This window comes from Halichoerus grypus, chromosome 2 (genome assembly GCF_964656455.1).
Source record: "Halichoerus grypus chromosome 2, mHalGry1.hap1.1, whole genome shotgun sequence".
NCBI lineage: Eukaryota > Metazoa > Chordata > Mammalia > Carnivora > Phocidae > Halichoerus > Halichoerus grypus.
The window spans coordinates 186800087-186819338 of NC_135713.1; the positions used below are offsets into that span (position 1 = coordinate 186800087).

Consider the following 19252-nt stretch of genomic DNA (forward strand, 5'->3'; position numbering starts at 1 on the left):
CCGGACGGCGCAGGCCCCGGGCCCCACCCGCGCGGAGCCCCGCGGCGTCTTCCGGGCCGCGGCGGGCTGGGCCGGCCGGTTGGGCGGGGGCGAGAGGTGACCCGGGCGCGGGGCGGAGCCGGCGCAGCGCGGCGGCGGGGACCGGCGTGGGCGGCGGCATGGGCGGCGGCGTGGGGGCGCCCCTGCGGCCTGCGGCCTGGGTGAGCGCCCCGACCCCGCGCCGCCGGCCGCCTGCCCCCCCCCCACGCCCCGTCCCCGCTGCCTCCCTGCTGAGCGTCCCCAACTCCCATTTCGCCTGGTGCCTTGCAGCCCTCCCTCTCTGAGCGCCGGCCGGGTGCAGCCAGCAGCCCCCAGCACCTCCACTTCCTGTCTTGTGACCCCTTTTTCTTACCCTCTTGTTTCTCCTACGCCCCGAATCCCTGGCGTCTCGTCCCTTCCAGATGACTTCCCTCTGGAAATCCAACGCTTTCCACTGACTTTTTCTCCCCCCACCCTGCTTCCAAACCACCGTCTAGTCCTGCCTGCGTACCTTTCAGAAGCTGAACCAGAGGCGGGACATCTCCTCCTGGTTGGTGAGTACCCCATTTCCCTTTCCCTCCGCCCAAGTCCCCCAGGCCCAGAGACGCCAAAGGTAGAAACCAGAGAACCAACCAGAAGGGGTCAGCCCTACTTCCCAGACTCCAGTGTCAGAAGGCCCCTGCCTGTCGTCCCCTTCATGATGGCTCGGGGGAGGTGGGGTGACCAGAGGGCCCAGGGCAGGGAGCCAGGCTTCTCCGCTGGGAAGAGCAGTGCCTGATAAACACAGCGCCAGGGGCAGGTGACCCCACTTAGGCTGGCAGGATCCTGGCCCTCCCCTTCCTGGCCCCCAGGTGGGAGTTTGAAAGGGAGGCCGCTGGGCGCAGAAACCGGAGTGCCTGCGTGGGCTTGAAATCTCTTCCCTGTCTGAAGCTCAGGGTCCTTATGGTGTCCTGGGGAATGTCCTTGTGGGGTGGCATCCTGCCTCCTGCAGAGGAACATTGCCCTAGGCCAGGGCCACTGGGAACCTGGACAAGGCCATAGGCAGCAAAGTGCTTCCAGGGCATGGGCTGACCCCAAGCCCTTCGTCTCCCCATGCCACAGATCCGATGGTTCCCTAAAACCCCAGCCAAGTCCGTGGTGGCCCTGAAAACGCCCATCAAGGTGGAGTTGGTAGCTGGGAAAACCTACAGATGGTGTGTGTGTGGCCGCAGCAAGAAGCAGGTGAGAGCCCCCTACCCACGTCTCATTAACACAGGACACCCCTGGTTGGGACAGTAGGTCTCTCCTGGGAGCTCCTGCCCGAGACCCTCCTCTTTTCCCACACATACCTGAAGGACAACAAAGGGAGGTTGGGGGTGAAGGAACGCTCTCAGGCCAGTGCCACCCACAGCCCTGAGCTCCCTGTTCCCTGTATCCACCCTTTGAGATGAGGCCAGGGAGACCGAAGCTCAGTCTCATGGCCAGGCCGCTGGAGCCCAGGGCCGTGTCCCCCGCTTCCGGTGCGCCCTCCTTGGAGCCTCGGCCTGGACTCCCTGCTCTAAGCACCGAGGCGCCGGGTTGTCTCTCTCCCCTCTTCTCTCCCTCCTTCCAGGAAGCACCTGAGCCAGAGGTTCCCAGGCCTTGGACCCCAACACTGGGACGACCGCGGGCGCTCCTGCTCCCAAGAGCCCCTCTCCACTGTCTCCTGCAGCCCCTCCCTCTCTCGGCTGAGGGTGGTTCCCTGGTTCCCTGCTGCTACCTGCTCTCACCTCCCTCTCCCTTCCGCCCCAGGAGCCTTCCTTCCAGCCGGAACCTGACCCATATGCCCAGCCTCCTGGGCCCCTTTCCTTCCTGAGCTGGGCTCTGAACTGTGTGCCTCGAAGCCGTGTGACAGCCCAGGTCCCAAGTCCTGCTTTGCCCCGGACTTGGCTGTGGACTTGGCTGGGCGCAGTCCGGCCCGAGGGCGCGGCAGCACGAGAGGAGTACCCTCCGCCCTGTGGCCTAGCGCAGGCTGGCCCTCTGCCTTGCTGCCTTCTGCCCTCTGGGGCAGGTTACTGGGTTTTATTGGCGGACTTCTCTCATCTCTTCTCCCACCCTACCCTGACCTCAAGGGTCAGCAAGTCAAAGCCAGTTTCCATGACCCAGTCTCTGCTGGAACAGCTTCCAGGGAGGATGGGGAATGTTCCCCTGCACCAGACAGCTGGTTTACCCTTCCTCCCTGCCACATCCACTCCCTGTAACATGCCCACTTGTTTCCCCGGAGCCAAACAAAATGGATACCCCAGTCGCAAAGCATTGTGAGGCATGTAGGTTCTCTCCCACGCAGAGAAGTTTTTACCCTGAGAAAATGTGGAAGGAAATGAATTTATGAGCTAGTGGAGACTCAGAGACATTAAGAAAGAACAAAACAAAACTATCAGTGTAAACATTGCTGATACCAAAAGTCCCGCTTCACCTTGAAAAATCTGTCCCCGTATCCCAGTCTTCTGGGGCCCCCAGAGACAAATATTGTAAAGCCTCCTACTTAAGTGGGCCAAGTGCCTAAGAACCACTATTTATTCCATTTCCTTGGCACGGCTCTCCTCTCACCCCTCGGATGAGAGAGGTCAATGAGGACACCCCGGTGGTCTCACTCAGGAGCCTGAGCCCTAGACACAGCGTGCCCGTGCCCTTCCTTCCAGACCTGCCCCACCCCAGCACGTGGGGTTGGGTCTCTAACGTCTCTCTTTCCCTCACCAGCCCTTCTGTGACGGCTCCCACTTCTTCCAACGCACTGGCCTGTCCCCACTCAAGTTCAAGGCCCAGGAGACCCGCACAGTGGCCCTCTGCACCTGCAAGGCCACCCAGAAGGCCCCGTACTGTGATGGCACCCACCGGAGTGAGCGGGTGCAGAAGGCAGAAGTGGGCTCCCCACTCTGAGGGGCTGGCTGCCGCCTAGCCCCAGGCCTCTGGCAGGCACCCCATTTGTGGGGAAGGAAACGGAGTGCTGAGCCCAAGAAGGGACCACCCAGGGACCCCAGTCCTCAGTGCTGGCTTGTGAAGGGCTTGCTCCCAATACCTGAGGTCTCTCGGGCAGCCAGGGAACACACCTCTGGCTCATCACCTGCTGGTGAAGGTGGTATTAAACACTGTGCCCACCCAGTGCGGTGCTCTTGTGGTCATTGGTGGGGGGCACACGGCCTACCCCCGCTCGCGGTCCTAACCTGGGATGGGGCATCTGACTGGCCGCAGGGAGGGGGCAGTTCACATTCATTCCATATGGGGCCTCGCAAGGCAGGCCAAGCCCAGAGACGAGAGACATGAGGAGGAGGCGGCCAAAGGCCTCACCCACCCGTTCCCTGTCCCCTAAAGAACTACAGCTTCCGGAGAGTATGCAGCATTTATTACAAAGCCAGGAGATACAAATGTCCCAGGGCAGGAGGAGGGTACAGTCACGGCACCTCGGACACAGGACGAGGTGCAAACACAGACAAACCCGATGGGGGGGCTCCCGACCCCAAACACCTAGGTTGCAAGGGAATCTTGCCTCCTCACCTCCTCCCCGATCTGATCTATGTACATTGGAGGAAAAACAGGTGGGCAGGGATCTGCTGGGGTCCGCCCTTCGGGGGGCCATCCACTGACCTCTCGGGATGGAGCCAAGGTCAGAGCTTAAAGGTCTCCACCTTCTTGTGCTTTTCGATGCCTCTGCGGCTCTGTCCTGACTCAGCCTCAGCTGGGGGTGGGGAGGGGCCTGGAGGACTGTTGGCCTTTGGCACAATCTGGGATCTGTGCTTGTCTGAGATGAACCCCACTCCACCTTTCCACTGCACTCCGGGCTCCCAGGTGGGACTTCGCCAAAACCAGCCTTGCCTGTCGGGGCTCCGGGGTTGGGGCAGGGGCAGGGGCAGAACCGGGCCAAGCGTTCACCCTGCTAAAGCCACAGTGGAATTTCAAGGGCTGAGGCCTCCCGTGGCCTGAATCTTTTCTTCCACAAGATAAATGATGCAAAGGCCACACACACGGGGGTGGGGGGGGGGTAGGGGGGGGCAGAACTATCTATTCTTTGCACAAAGTTTCCACTGCAAGAGGAGGAGGTAAGGGAGATGCATCTTTACCACCCACTCAATCCTCAGAAACCAGGGGATAAACTGCATTTGTAAAAGGCACTGTCTTAGCGATTCTCTGGACATTCAACAATGGGGGCGGGGGGCACTGGCAGGGGCAGGACAGCAGCCGAGATGGGGGCAGAGAGGGCAGACCCCATACACAGCCGGCTGGAGTTGTGCCTAAAGCTTTGGGGGCTGGTAGGGCTCCTGGAACACCCCATCTGCCTTGGGAAACGGAAGGAGGATGGAGCGGAGCTTTACTGAGCCTCAGGTGGCCCCTCCAGTCCACCTCCAGGCACCCCCAAAATGAGAGCAGGGCAAATTACACAAGACCTCCTAAAAATGAACACTCCACCCCCCACACATACACACACACATAAAGTTTGTTTCCTGTGGCATTTAAATTAATCTGGTTGGTCCATAGAAAATAAGTATGTATATTTGGTTTTTCCTATGTACATATATATATAGATTTATTTATAAAACCCGCCCCCCACCCCTAAGGCGGGAGGAGCTGGGGAAAGTAGAAGAGGTGGAAAAGGGGCCCAGAAAAAGTGGAGGGGTGGAGAGGCATGGCTGGAAAAGGAGGGAGAGGGTCCCTTTCCTCAAGTTAAGGGGGGCACAGGAGCTCCGTTGACAGTCATCTTGCGCCCCCTGCTGGTGGAAGATGGTGTCTGCAGGCAGTTCGAGGTACCCCCGTTGGCAGCTGTGGTGGTCCCACCGGCTGTCGCAGGGGGAGTGGGGGAGGTAGGGTGGGTGGCCGGGGGCCCGTGGGAGCTGGGAGAGCCATGGCAGGGGGTGGCTGGGCTGGGCAGGGAGGAGGAGGTGGCCGGCAGGGTGGCAGGGCTGGGAGCCTTGTCGCTGACTGACTCACACTCAGACGCCCCGCTGGTGTTGGTGCCCTCCGAGGGGGTGGGCGCTGTAGGCAAGGTGAGCCGCTTGCAGGCCGGCTGGACCCGATACTTGAGGGGGAGAGGGCCATTCTGCCGGGAGAGGGAGCAGAGAGAGGCAGGGAAGGGGAGGATGTCAGGAGAAAGAGGCTAACCAGGCAGCTACCCAACCCTCACCCCACGTGCCCAAACAGGAAGAAAGGGCTCCAGGCCTTGGAGAGAAGGGGACAGGCAAAGCAAGACTGACCGAGCAAGGCCAGAGATACAGGGGCACACAGAGACCCGGAGAGGCAGAAAGAACGTGCAAGGCCAGAGGCTGCAGAGGAGACAGGGAGGCTGAAAAGCAGGGAGCAACATTTGCTCCCCAACAGCCACCCAGCCCTCCTCTCTGACCCAAATCAGGGCACGTCATCTGCCAAAGAATCCTCTTCTACTTCAGAGTGTGGCAGGTCATCATCGAAAGATGGCCCAGAGGCTGGCCTCATGTGGCAGGCCACCCTGGACACGCCCAGCTCATGGGACAAGGCGCGAACGGGGATTACCGGTCACTGTGTGGTCACTGTGGCCACAGACCGACGCCAGACCCTGCACGGCTCCCCTCCCAGCCCTGTCCTCACCCGGCTCCGCCCTGCTCAGCTCACCCGCCGCCACGGATAGATGTAGGCGATATCCATGAGGGTGTAGTATTCCTTCAGCGGTTCATCCTCGTAGAGAACCTCCACCTGGAGGAGGAGACGGAGACGGAGGACACCATGACCCTGGTCAGGTTCAAGGCTCTAGCCATTTGGCAATGAGGCTCTAAGCTAGGGGTGGGCGGTGGGACACTGGGGAGGAGGGACTAGCAGGTGTTCCCTTATTTCTCTGGGGTTTCATGGTGGGTTTGACTTCCCTCCCAGACCTGTCCCAACAGAACTCCTGACCACCAGACGGGAAAGGATCCAGAGAAAGCACCCAGATCATTAACAACCCCTGCCCGCAGCCATCCACACAGCTGTCTGGGTCCCCTTATATCTCTTGCAGGTCCTCCAGGGGGCAAAGAAAAAGCCCAGGTGGGAAAGATCTCGCAGAGCACTGACTCTCACCCAGGCTGCAGTGGAACGACCCAGGGAGCTTTAAAAGAAATACCAATGCTTGGATCTCACTAGAGATTCTGATTTAATCGGTAGGACGTAAATCGGGTTTTAAAGCTCCCTGCGTGATTCTGATCTGCAGCAAAGTTCGGGATCTACTGTCCTAGAGCCTTGATACCCAAAGTGTGGTTCACAGACTAGCAGCATTGCCAGCACCTGGGAGCTTGCTAGAACAGCAGAACCTACTGATCAGAATCTGCGCTTTAACAAGATCTTCAGAGAATCACCGACACATTCAAATTTGAGAAGCAATGTCCGAGAGCGCCGCTGGAATTTCAGACTGGACTTCCTTCAGCCAGCTGGCCCCAGATAAGACCCAGTATTTTTGCACACATGCCTCTGCCACAGTTCTGAGCGTGTAAGCATGAGCGTGTGCACACGCGCACACACACACACCCTCCATCTTGGTCCCATACACCTCTGCACACTGGTTTCAATGGATGAAGACTGCCCCGCCCTGACCTTGGTTTCAACTATTCTCCTACTTGAGCTCAATCACACAACCATGCAGGCCCTCGAGGACACCGAGCCAGCTCAGAGCAATGGCTGGGACGCACAGATTGTCAGACAGCCACACAAAGACACTTAGTTTCTGAAAGGGCCCGGGGACTCGCCTTGTACTTGCTGGGCACATCCATCTTGTTGCGAAGAAACTTGGCGAGATGCATGACGGTCATGGCCGCTGGGCATTGCAGGAATCGCACCCCTGTCTGCCGGGGGAGAGGCACCCAAGGGCTGGGGTCCATCCCAGGCACTCTTTCCCAGCCCACATCCCACTCCTAAGCAGGTTCCCAGCACTCACCTTCTCCTTGTCCCCATCCCCATTCTCCAGAGGACCCTTCTTTTCCTCCCGGTCCCTGGGGGAGGACAAAGAACGAAGCTAGGGAGACCCTGGAACAGGGGGGATCCCCTAATGCACACATCCAGAAGACCCTCCCGGAGGTACCTTCTCTTCCTAGGGGAAGGGAGCCAGGGTGGGAAAAAGGGGCGACCCAACCTAGGACCCCAAAAGACCAGTGTGGGTCAGACTTGCCTGACACCTTCGTAGAACTCGATGGAGAGGCTGACGATCTCGTTGTCGCTCAGAGCCCCCTTCTCCTGCTCCAGGACCTCGCCGCGGTCCTCATTGGAGCCGTTGGGGACTGCGGAAGGAGAGGGCTCTGAGGGGTTGGCCCAGGACGGGGGAAGGAGGCCCGCCAAGGACCCCGGGATCTCGGAGCTCAGCGGGGTGAGCCCAGCCATCCTGTGGGCCGGGGCAGCGGCGAGCTGGTATGTCATGTGCAAGACGGATAGCCCGGTGCGTCCAGCCCGCGTGCCCGGGGCACCACTGCGAGCGCTCGCGCGGACAGACACGTAAACACACTCACCTTCAGTCAGGGGGTACGCTGCATAGAAATCCCGCCGTCGTTTCATCTCATCTGGAAGAGGGAGGCAGGGTGAGGATGGAGCGCCAGGCAGGGCAGTGGGGGGCGGGGGTCAGGATGAAGGGTGTGTGGGTACCTTTAAAAAGCCCAGGGACCAATTTATAGACGATGTCTTGGAGAGTTTTGTCAGACCTGGAAAAAAACATAAAGAGTCCTATCCATGACCACCTCACCCTGATCTCCCCGGCCAGGAACCCCCATTCCCACCTCCCTTCCTTGATCCAGGGCCCAGGCGTCAGGGTCCCTATAGGCGTGGTCTTTACCCCTCTGGTATTTCTCAGCCTGGACAAGCTGGATACAAGACAGATGGAGAGGAAGGGCCCTGGGCTGACACCCTGTGCCTCTCCCCAAACTGCCCCCGCGGCGATGGGAAGCAAGGAGGGCTGAGGGACAGAGGACCGGCATGGCAGGACGGACAGCGCCAGGCCCACCTGATGCTCAGCAGCGGCCTGGTTTTATGGACCTGCACGTCACACATGGGGCAGTACTTGTTGGTCTCCAGGTAGCGCACGATGCAGGTTTTGCAGACTTGTGGGGGAGGGTGGAGAAAGAAAGCAGAGTCAGAGCCCCCTTCATAATCCAGGACCAGCACGCCCCCACGGCCTCTGCTCACATCCAGGTTGCCCCTCCTCTCCACCTTGTCCCCACAGCTCAGCCCCTTCAGAGGCTCAACGTGGTCCTGCTTTCCACAGATGGCAATCGCCCCTGATCCGTCCCCGAGGGCGTGTGTGCGTGTCTGGGTCGGACCAGCGCCGTGCACCCGGCAGAAAGTGAGCCCCAAGTCTGAGGGAGCGCAGCCCAGCAGCCAGCCTGCCGGACGCCTCCCAGTGTCCCCAACCCCCTTGCCGCCAAGCCCGGAGTGCATGCCAGGGGCACCTGTGTCTTCCGGGGCGGCCAGGGACCCTGGGAGACACCTGAGCATTCAGGTGAAACTCTGGGCTGCCCCCTCGAGTCTCCCCACCCAGACAGTCTTTCTGCGACCAGGGACCACCACCAGACACATGGAAACAAGCCCTCCCCGCAGCAGTACCCCTCCAACCTGGGCAGAGACTGCCCACCCCGAGAAGCAGCCCCTCCAGCCAGCTCACAGGAATGCAGGCACTCCACGATGGTGGTAGCGTCGATGAAGTACCCTCCGCAGAGGGCACACATAAGGTGAGGATTCAGCTCCGTGATTTTGATCCGTGTGGTCCGATGCATGATGCCGGGGTGGGGGGTAGGGGGCCTGGGGAGCGTCACCCTGAGAAAGGAAAGTGGAATCAGAAACCCAGAGATCCGACGGCCCCTCCCACAGTCCCCGCCACACCACCCGGTTATCTTGTCCCCGAGCCCGAGGCCCTTGCTCTCTCTGCCTCTGAGGCCGGACTGGCGACACACACGGGGCCGCCTCTGTCGGGCCCCTCTGAGTGTTCACTGGGCGTGGGGGGCTCTGGAGATTCATGTGACCTTGACTGACAAGGTCAGGCTCCATCTCAAGAGCAGGAGCAAAGACTGAGGTTAGACCAACTCTCCAGAAGATATAGGGAGGCAGGAAAATGGGAGAGAACAGAGTTTTTAAAAACTTCCCTGATCCCCATCCACATTCTCTCAAATGAGTGCTAGGAGTTGAGGGACGTCGATCCCCCTCTACCCAGGTGCAAGCCCCCGCCTCGGTGTTTCTACTCCATCCGACCCTCCTTCCATCCCATCACTCTTCTCCCAGGAAGGCAGCCCTGGAAACACCGTGGGCATAGGCTGCCCTTAGTTTAGAGGAAGCACCCCATCGCCTGTCCTAGCTCTGCATCCAGCCTGGCCCCGGAGCAGCTTCCCGGAAATCCATGCAGGTGCTAGGCCTGGTGCTCAGGCAGGAAATACTAAGGATGGTTCTTCGATGCCCACAGCGGGGAACACGCAGCCCCAGTCGGACCCCGGCCCCGGCAGGTCACGGCCAAGAGCCTGGGCAAAAAAGACTTAGCCACCTTTCCTGGCCGGACAGCCCCCCGCACACGTCCCCTGGATCCCACACACATTCCAGGACCCCTATCCCACGCACACACAGGGATTGCCCCACGTGGGCACCGTCTCCATGGGCTGCGACCTGTCCACAGGCTGTCCAGTGACAGACCCCAAGCTCTCAGAGATGCCTGCCAAGGCTGGGCAGAAAGTTCTCTCTGCAGCAGCCCCGAGCACCCAGCCAGGCCTTGGCAGGGTCTGGGGAGGTCAGTCAAGGCCCAGCTCTGGGTTGGCTGATGTGCTTAACTTCTTGGTATAGAAATCAAACCTGCACCTAGAAAGGAAGCCCCCCCCCAACTCTTTCCCAGAGGAAAAGCCCAAGGGGTGGGGCTCGGGAGGGTGGCCAAGCCCCAAGGACTCCTTCACAACACACACCCTTCTCTCCTTTCCAGAAAGATTTCTAAAGCCACCACATCGGGTTTTCTAGGACCAGAAATTCACAGCCAGGATCAACAGTTTCTATAGAGACCCCAGGATGAGTTTGGCCAGGACCCAAACAGCCAACAGAGGCTGGCCAGAGACCGAAAGAGATGGAGAGACACAAAGGCCACATGTGGGAGAGACACCAAGTCTGCAGGGCAGACAGAGGGAAACAAGTGAGCCCAGAGAGGCAGCGAGACGCCGCGGCCGGGAAGCGCAGGCCTGGCCTAAGGAAGGAGAGGGGTGCCTGTCCCACAGGGGGCGGCCCCCAGCCCTCCCTGCAAGGGCTCCCCCTTCACAATCCCGGCTACTCCACTGTTTGCTCATTTCCATGGTAACCCTCTCCCTGGCAAGATGCCCAAATATTATTACAACCATCCAGAGGAGAGAGCAAACTCCAAGTGGTTGTCTCGCTGAGTGTGTGTAATATCCACGGGATGTGGACGTGACGTCTGGTACCCCATGTTCGGGTCCAGCTGAATCTGTGTGTGCATGCACGGCCAGAAACGGCACATTCTGGGTGATGCTGGGTGTCCGGGCTGCCACCAGCGCATCTCACACCGCCGTCTCTCCCGCTCACATGCACACACATGGGTACACACACACACACACACACATACACACACACGTGCTTCCCCTGCCTAAGTCACCTCATTCACACACTGGCTGTGTTTTCGAAACAAGATACTTTCTCTTAAGAACTCCCATCCAGTTCCTGACTGTGGCCCCCACACACACAGGAGTTCCCAGGCAAGTGGCCATGACCTTTACCCTTTCACTTCCCTTAGCATGTGTGAGAACTCAGACACAGATTATCCCTTCTAGATGCAGGGGTCAAGGAAGGAGCTGTGGTGCTTAGTGAATGAAATATTCCTCCTTCTCTGGTGTAAGAACAGGCCCCCTTGCAGCACTCCCTCTCCCCCCACCTCATCCCCAGGGGCCTCACACTGCTACCTCTGGGGCTGGGGGCGGGGAGAAGTACTGATTGGCTCCTCACCTGATTGCCATGGTTACCTGCAGGGCCCTACCAGCAGGTGCCAAGAACAACTGTAAACAGGAGCTCGGTTCCCCCACCTCGCACCCCCCCCACCCCCCCACCCCAGGCCTCAGGGCCCTACACCTGACACCCAATTCCTCCCCAGCTGCAACTGGCCGGTGTGTTGTGGGAAGGAGAGGGGAGAGGGGAGAGGGGTGCTGGTGGCTGGACCTCCAGCTGTCATCACTCTAGGGAAGAGGTTGGGAGATGGGAAACAGCCCGAGGAAGAGAGAGAGACAAAAATCCGTGAAGAGGCCCTGGGCCATTTGGAAGCGGCTTCTGTGGAGCCCTGGGGCTTTACCAGGTCACTCCCAAGGATATCACCACAGGGACCTGAGCACTGTCCCCCTCCCCCCCCAACTGCAGCCAAGTCCTTTAACACCTTTTGTCCCCAAACCACTGTCTTTGCAAGAGCATGATCACTGGGCAGCCCATGTTCCTGGCCCCTGGGGATCCAGGTCTGGCCTACAGTGGCAGCAAAGGACCTTGGGTCAGCACCCAGCACCCAATCCCAGCTCCTCCTGGCCTTTCAAGCCTGGCACTTGTCTTTGCCCTTCCTCAAAGCCCCTACTAATTAGAGACCACCCCCCATCTCTCTGTTCTAGCCGGTCTTTTTTGGACGCTACCTGCAATTTAAGCCTCTCCCACTGTCAGGTTTTGTTTTGTTTGTTTTGTTTTTCATTTTCCTCTGCCGAAATAGCCTGTCTCTGATACCCCAGAGACCCCTGCTCCTTCAGATGCCCCCAGACAGCGTTCTCTGCTCTGCCTTTCCTCCACATGAAATCAGCCCCACTCCCCCACTAGAAAATCACCAGGCCTTGGGAAAAGTCACTCAAGGTCACATCCGGACACCTAGAATTGCAGAAGTAGAAGGGATCTTAGAAAGCCCCTTGTCCAGGGGCTCCTGGGTGGCTCAGTGGGTTGAGCGTCCAAATCCTGATTTCAGCTCAGGTCATGATCTTGGGGTGGTGAGATGGAGCCCCACGTTAGGCTCCATGCTCAGCTTGGAGTCTGCTTGAGAGTCTCTCTTCCTTTCCCTCTGCTCCTCCCCCTACACCCACCCCTGCTCTCTCTCGCTCTAAAATAATGAATACATAAATCTTAAAAAAGAAGGAAGGAAGGAAGGAAGGAAGGAAGGAAGGAAGGAAGGAAGAAAGAAAGAAAAAGAAAGAAAGAAAGAAAAAGAGAAAGAAAGAAAGGGAGGAAGGTAGGTAGGTACTTGGGTGGCTCAGCTGACTTCACGACTTAAGCATCTGACTTCAGCTCAGGTCATGATCTCAAGGTCCTGGGCTCAAGCCCTGCAGGGAGCTCCCTGCTCAGCAGGGTGTCTGCTTGTCCCTCTCCCTCTGTCCCTTCCCCTGCTTGTGCTGTCTCTCACTCAAATAAATAAAATCTTTAAAAAAAAAAAAAAAAAGAAAGGATCTTGTCCAACCCTTTCATTCTCCAGATGAAGAAATTCACCTAAGGTCACCCAGTAACAAAGTGGCAGTCCTAGAATAGAAACTGCCTGACTCCCATTCCAGTGCTCTTTACACACTGGCACCCAGGCCAGGCTCCCCACTCATTTAAGAAATCAATAAGCCTGGCCCAACTCCATCCAGGCAGGTAGAAGGTAGGACTCCAGGCTCCCTAAAAGACCATTCAGTGAGCCTTCTGGGAGGGGTCAGAGTCTGGCCCAAACATGACCTTCAGAACACATTCTCACTTTTAAGTAGATAGAAGGGCAGAAACTAATCCCCTCACCCCACTTCCATGGAACAGGTAGGAAAACTGAGGCTCCGTGGAATATACTAGGTCCATTCCTCTCCTAGCTGTGTGGGTCCAACTGCACGAGCTCTGTGTATTTGCGTGTGGAGGGGGAGTATAGGGGTCTGCCTGGGGACAACGTCAACCTCTCTGTGTTCCCTGATCCTTGACCCTGGGACCTGCCCCTCCCTCCAGCAGCATCGGAACATCCTCTAGTCTCCTGAAACTGGGCTTAATGTCCCCTGCCTTTCCCCCTCTCAGCTTCCTAAGACCAAACAAAGACAAAAACCCAAAATATACACACAGAGCTACACACTGCCGAATACACACAGATGCACACAAAGCCAGACACACCCCCTCCATCTCTCTCACACAACACCCAAGGCCAGACAGACACTTGGCCAGACACACACACGTATACGTACCAGGCCAGACACACCCCATCACACTTACCGCCAGACCAGAGCCAGGCCCACACTTGCCAGATGCACAAGCCACCCCCACCCACCCCAGAAGTACACAGTCTGACGTGCCCGCCTGAAACCAGAGCTGCAAATACACACTAACCTTTTGTGCATCCCTGGTCCACCCAGGGTAAATTGTAACATAAGTCTTCCAGCAACAAAAGCAGTGCAGCTCCCAACTCCACTCTGGGGGCCAGAGGCTGGAGGAGCAGGGTGGGCATCTGACCTGCACAAAGATGTAGCCTCTTCCTGCTCAGGCTCTCTCCATTCCCATGGCAACAGCTCCATCAACCAACATCTCTCCCGCAAGGCCAGGGGCAGCAGAGAGCACCCCCCCTTCCTGCCCACCCCCAAAGACTTCAACTTGAACTCCACTCAAGCTACACAGGGTCCCGATCCTGCGTCCAAGGTCTCACCCTGGGTCTGTTTCCCGGCCTCCTTCCAGAGACAGCTCTAAGACCTCAACCCCCAACTCCAAACCAGGGAACCCCTGGGAAAACCTCCCTACCCAAAAGCTGCAACAGAACTGGCTTTATGCTCCTTCTCCAAGTACTAACACCTTGGAACAGAGTGGAGACGGGAGGAAGAGAAATTAGAGTTTCAGGAACAGATACAAACTGCAAGAGGCCCAGAGAAGGAGGCATGAGAACAGAGCGGGAGACAACCCGGAGACCAACCCCCCCCTTCCCCCTCAAGCCACAGGGAGTCCGGGAGAGACTGAGGCATATATATGTATGCGAAGAAGGGGTTACTCTAAGAGACAAAGACCAGGGAGAAGCGCGGAATAACACTTCCACAATATTTACAGGCAAATTCCCCACCCCCAGGCCTCTTCCTTCCCCACCTCAAGCCATCCGGAGCAATTCTGGGCAGATGGGGGCAGTGGGGGAGGGGGAGAGGCATGCCTGGGCCCACCGTGGAGACTGGAGGGGCAGTGGTGTCTGCTGGCCGACAGGTCCCACCCCCTCAGAGCTAGAGGCAGGAGGGCCTGGGCTGGGAGGGGGCGGCCCGGCTCTCCAGGAGAAGAGGGGGCCGTTCGGTCAGACCCCTCCTGCCTCCGCTGGCGATGGGAAATATCGCGATAACTCCCCCCCCCCATCTCCATTCTACTCCCCCCTCCCGGGCTTCCCCCGGAGCCTGGGTCAGAGGATCAGGGACCCCAGTTACCCGGTGGCCGCTCCTACCTTCCCTAGAGTCAAACTTTCGGCGGGGCCCAAGGAGGGGGTGTTCCAGAGAAAGAGGCTCTGCCGAGGTGGTTCGGGGAGGGGGCGGGGCGCCCGGTCCTGGGGCGGGGGGGTGGGGTGGGAAGGACCCGCTGGGGGGGAGGTGCCCGGGAGGCCGGGGACCCGGGCAAGGAGGAGCGCCCTCCCCCGGCCCCGCAGCAATCAGAAAGGCATGTCGCCTGGCTCCCGGCCTCAAGTCCTTGCGCGTCCACGACGCCCCAGTGCCCACGGCAGAAGCAGAGAGCGACCCCTCCCCAAACCGAAGGGGGTAGTGGGGCAGGGCCAGGGGCCGCTCTGGCTCGTGGGGCGGGCGAAGGGGTTAGAGATCCGGCCCGGCGCGTAGCCCACAGGCCCTGTGGCTGCCTCGGACCCTCCCCCTCGCTACCTCGGGAGCAGGTCTGCGAGGGGGCTGCGGCACAAAGAGGTGGTGGTCGAGGGAGACGCCAAATCGCTAAAAGGGGGAATCCATTTCGGCCATCTTGGAAGGGAGGAAAGGGAAAAGGGGAGAGAAAAGAGAAAGAAAGGCGGACGGGGCGAGCTAGGATAGGGGCTGGCGGGGTGGGGCGGGGACGCAAGAAGCAGGCCCGGCTCCGAGTCTCCCCCTCCCACAGGGGTGTGTAGAGAGGGATGGACCGGCCCCCCATCCCCATTCTGGTTGCGTGGTAGGAGAAGGAAAGGACCGGGAGTCTGCCTCCACTTACCTGGGTTCGGGGTCCGGTGGGTCTCGGGGAGGGGGGGATGGGAGGGAGGGAGGGAAGGGAGGGGAGGGGGGCCGCAGCCGTGTCGCTCGCTCCGGCGGCGGGAGGGGAGAAACCTACGGTAAGAAAGGAGTTTGTGAAAGCGGCTTGGGGTGGGAGGGAGAGAGGGGAGGGGAGGGGACGGAGGGGGGAGGGGAGGGACCGGGGCTGGGGGGGTACAAAATGGCTTTTTTCCTCCAGACAAGAGTAGGTCCCGCCCACTACTCACCCACGTGACCTCATTCCTTCAGGGTGTTTGCGGAGAGGGGAAGAGGAGGAGGGGGAGAGGCTAACGCGGCTGCCCCCACACTGGGTGCCGGGCCCCCTAAACTGGGACACGATCTCACTCTTCCCAAACAGCCCCTGGCCCTGGAAGATGTATCTTCTTCTCTGTTAACCTCCTTAATTAACCCTCCCCCCACAAAAAATGTGTGTGCGCCCCCACCCCCTGACCCTGCGATCCCCGCCAATAAGCTGGGGCGCCTGGAAAATGGTGAAATGAGGACTGGGCTGAAATGTGGTTCGTTCTGCAGCCCTACCCGCCACGGCCTGGGCCGAAGGGCGATGGGCTCGGGTCGGGGACGCGACGCCTCCGGCCACGCGTCCAGGGTATTTTCATTCACTCTAAGCGACACTCCCTTAAAATCAATAACTGCAATCGTGGGAGAGAGCGTGTCCTCCCCACCCCCCTGGCCCCGCTCAGCGGCCCGATCACCGGCTCTAAAAGGCAGACCCCCGGGATCCAGTGGAGGCGCCTCGGAGGAGAGGCCTGGGGGTAGCCTGAGGGCGGGGGTCGGTTTGCTGGGGTGGAGGCTGGCGCCCCCCGCGTGCTCGCGCGGAGAAGAATGGAACGCAACCTGGGCCGGGGGACAGGCTGAAGACGCGGACTCAGGCTCCGGGTCTGGGACACAATAACCCGGTCGAATACGAGAGGCCCGACTGGACTAGAAAACCAGGCGCCGGGGCTCGAAAGTGGGCCCGCGCTTTTTCTCCTGCCTTGAGCTGCTTCCCGCATTTTTCTCCCGGCCGCCGATCGCGCTTGGAGCTCTGCGCGGTTGGTGCGCCTCCCTCGCCCCGGCGGCGGGAGGAGCCCGGCGAGCGCAAAGGCGGCTGGTGCCAGTCCGCCTCCGACCGTCGCTCCCGGCTCCTCCCAGCGCTCGGGCTCCCGTCCCCAGTGGCTCCCGCCGGGAGGGGAAAACGAGGAGGGAGGCTTGGAAAGGCGGGGAGGAGCGGCCGAGCCTGGCGCCGGGGAAGCCAATCGATACTACGTTACGGCGACGACCCGGGCCCTGCCTCATTAGGACGGTCGATTCGCTTATTCGTTATTCAAGATTTATTAGAGATGGTCACTGGGTTTGTCCCTCCAGAGAGCTCGATTATCTGGCCAGACGGGCCATTAAGCGCACTGGCGGTGGGTGGCTCGAGTTAGGAAATTAGGAGACAAATCTTCCGCAAGCTTCGGAGTGACTGCCTCCTCCTCTTCCCTCCGCGCTCGCAGCTCAGGCAGAGCCGAAGCTGGGCCCCCCGGACTGAATGCTTTCACCCTTTTTGGCCAGCGACCAGGAGACCTGCGGACGCTGGCCGCCGAGTGACCCCAGCTTCAGCCTTCAGCCCGCACCGGCCGAATGGGGGCGGGGAGGAAGAGGATGGGCGGGAGAGATTTCCTCCCAGAGGGGGTGGTCTGAGAACCCGCGGGAGAAGGTCCGGGAGAGGACCCGGTCACCTACTCCCCTGTCCTTGCACGCGAAGACTGGGATTTCACCACCCCTCTTGGAAAGGGGGCTTTTGGGGTGGACACACCCTCTGTCCCTAGGGCAAGTGTGTCGCCAGCATCCCCAACTCTGCCAGGGAAGACTCGTGCATCCTCCACTGTCTCCCAATTGCCCTGCGGGGAGGGCAGCGCATCAGGGACTCCTGGTCTGTCACTCCTGTCCAGCTAGACGATCCCGGGGCAAGGCAAACCTGTAGGGGCTTCCCGTAGATCTCCGTCACGCACGATTCACATGGGCACCCAGGGTGTTTGGGGGGGGGGGTGGGTATCAGCTACCTGGAAGAGGGCTGATGAGTCCCCACTTCGGTCCTTTATCCTGGAGTGTTGCAGTGAGGAGGCCCACCATGCTGACTGGGCATCCATTCACTTGTTCCTCAGTTATTAGCGCCAGTCACTAGCAAACTACACGACAGAGGGATGAAGACCCCACTACCCACTAAAACTTCATTTTAATCATTTCCATCCTGGGCCACCGGTCCCCACATCCCTGGCCTTTCTGCCTTATCAGAACCTTCTAAGACCCAACCTTTCTCACATCTGAAGTTCTTTGGTTTCCCTGCAAAAAAGCACCTGTCCTGTACCAATGTCAAATACTGCGCTAGGCACCAGGGACCTAACGCTGATGAGCCGGATTTTTGCCTACAAGGAGCTCACAGGCCAGTGGGGCTACCTAGCCTGTCCTGTTAGCTTCCATGGTACTGTGTATCCCTCTGGTTTGTCCCCACCAGCCCCGTCAGCGCCTGGTAAGGGGCGCGGGGGGGGGGGGGGGCGGTGAGCCCTGGGGAAGGTTTTCAGAAGAGGCGTCCTTTGAGCCCAATCTTTAAGAGAAGCCAGATATTGAAGGGAACTGCCTGAGAGTCCTTTGCTTAGCTCCTGGTCCTGGGATGTGCCCCTGGCTGCATTAGATACAAATGCTTCCCCTGCATTCTCTGCTAGTTGTAGTATCTCACAGGGTCCTCTAGCTGAAGAATCACTGTGTCTGTCACAGACTAGAAGCTTCCAGAGGGCAGGAACCCGGGAAATCTAATCAACTATTTCTGGCACATGCCAAGAGCTACTGCGAAGGTAAGATCCCCTTGAAGATGATGACAATGGTAGGAGCGGGCAGTTCCTAGAGTGATTTTTTTTTTACGGTCTTTACCTGTGTCCTTCACTCCTCTCTCCCCAAGACAATGTTCTTTGTCAGTTTCTGTTTCTATTTCTCCATCCTCTGCCCCGCTTCTCTGTGTGTACATCTAGAATAGTTTTGTTTTTGTTTTCCTTTTTCAGAAGCTTCTCATATTAACTGCATCTCTTTTCCCTCCATTTTCTTGGAGTCTTCCTTCCACTCACCCCGCCTATTTCTCTGTAGTGTCCCTTTTCCGTCTCTGTATATCACAGCTATGTTTTCCCTTTTTCACCTTTTGCTTCATCCCACAGTTTCTCCCCGCCTTTGTCTCTTGCGCTACTTTCTTCCCTTCCAAACGTAATATTTCGAGACTGTAACATCGATTGAAGCAGGCAATGGAAAACTGTCCAACCTCCACTGTAAATTCATTCTTAATCCTACGAAAAATGCAACCCGAAACGTATTGCACAGTGAGACAAAAACCTCTGTCTTCGCCGTTCCTGAAATCCAACCTGGGGGTGGGGTAGGAGGTAGGCGGTGGAGGAAAGTGCTGGAGAAATTATCCCATCATTGACTGAACAACAACGAATTTTCAATTACAATGATCCTCTGATTTGCTATAGAAAAAGTATCTCTGCCATTTCAAAACGAAATTTGGCATTTTAGAGGTTGAGAGAATAACGCTTAGGTTTTCCTTTTAACAGAAAAGGAGCAAAAAAGGGCTGCGTCCCTGGGTGGGCTCGAACCACCAACCTTTCGGTTAACAGCCGAACGCGCTAACCGATTGCGCCACAGAGACTCCGACAGCTGCCAGCGTGGCGGCGAGCCGAGTCAATGGGAGCGAGCCTGCGACGGCGCAGGACTGCAACGGAAACCTTGTAGTCAGGCAAAAGAAGTCAGACTCTGGGGAGAAAGCAAAGGGTCCCGGACGAGGGAGGGGAGGAGGGGGGACCTTCACGTCTTATCCACTGGTTCTGGGAGAGGTAGTCGCCGCCTTCCTCTGGATCTCTCTTAGAGGAAGATAAGATGGGGAAACCCGAAACGTCCTTTTTTAGGGTGACCTGAGTCTTGGGGATACATGAAGTCGACCTCCTGAGAGTCCCCAAAAGCATAACAACCTTTGGTCTCCAAACGTCCCCTTTGCAGCTGAACCCCTGCCGCTCCGCAGTACACCCGCGACGCCCTCCCCTGCTCCTCCTCCTCGAAACATTAAATATGTCTGAATG

At 58.7% G+C, this 19252-nt stretch overlaps 2 protein-coding genes and 1 non-coding gene across 6 annotated transcripts; 1 reads left to right on the forward strand and 2 right to left on the reverse strand.

Annotated features, from left to right (window-relative positions):
* Positions 1-54: 54 nt before the first annotated feature.
* CISD3 (CDGSH iron sulfur domain 3) lies at positions 55-3138 on the forward strand. 2 transcript variants are annotated; one of them, XM_078065654.1, is made up of 4 exons: positions 55-200; positions 516-572; positions 1120-1239; positions 1610-2730. In XM_078065654.1, the coding sequence occupies exons 1-4, from the start codon at positions 159-161 to the stop codon at positions 1850-1852; spliced, it is 462 nt and encodes a 153-aa protein (XP_077921780.1). In that variant the 5' UTR covers positions 55-158; the 3' UTR covers positions 1853-2730. The 2 variants fall into 2 exon arrangements, with proteins under 2 accessions (XP_077921780.1, XP_035947526.2); XM_036091633.2 differs by lacking the exon at positions 1610-2730 and adding an exon at positions 2737-3138 and having other exon boundaries at positions 71-200.
* Positions 3139-3362: 224 nt separating this feature from the next.
* PCGF2 (polycomb group ring finger 2) lies at positions 3363-16185 on the reverse strand. Of its 3 annotated transcripts, XM_078065655.1 has the most exons (11): positions 16005-16185; positions 15112-15224; positions 8618-8769; positions 7961-8057; positions 7606-7661; positions 7473-7523; positions 7139-7247; positions 6908-6962; positions 6720-6815; positions 5617-5697; positions 3363-5068 (listed from the first exon to the last, which is right to left on the reverse strand). In XM_078065655.1, exons 3-11 carry the CDS (start codon positions 8727-8729, stop codon positions 4691-4693), a joined length of 1035 nt encoding a protein of 344 aa, XP_077921781.1. In that variant the 5' UTR covers positions 8730-8769; positions 15112-15224; positions 16005-16185; the 3' UTR covers positions 3363-4690. The 3 variants fall into 3 exon arrangements, with proteins under 3 accessions (XP_077921781.1, XP_035947529.1, XP_035947527.2); XM_036091636.2 differs by lacking the exon at positions 16005-16185 and having other exon boundaries at positions 15112-15225; XM_036091634.2 differs by lacking the exons at positions 15112-15224; positions 16005-16185 and adding an exon at positions 13291-13417.
* A 2566-nt stretch (positions 16186-18751) lies between these two features.
* On the reverse strand, positions 18752-18825 carry TRNAN-GUU (transfer RNA asparagine (anticodon GUU)). Its single transcript has one exon. It is a non-coding gene; the product is annotated as a tRNA-Asn (tRNA).
* Positions 18826-19252: the final 427 nt, after the last annotated feature.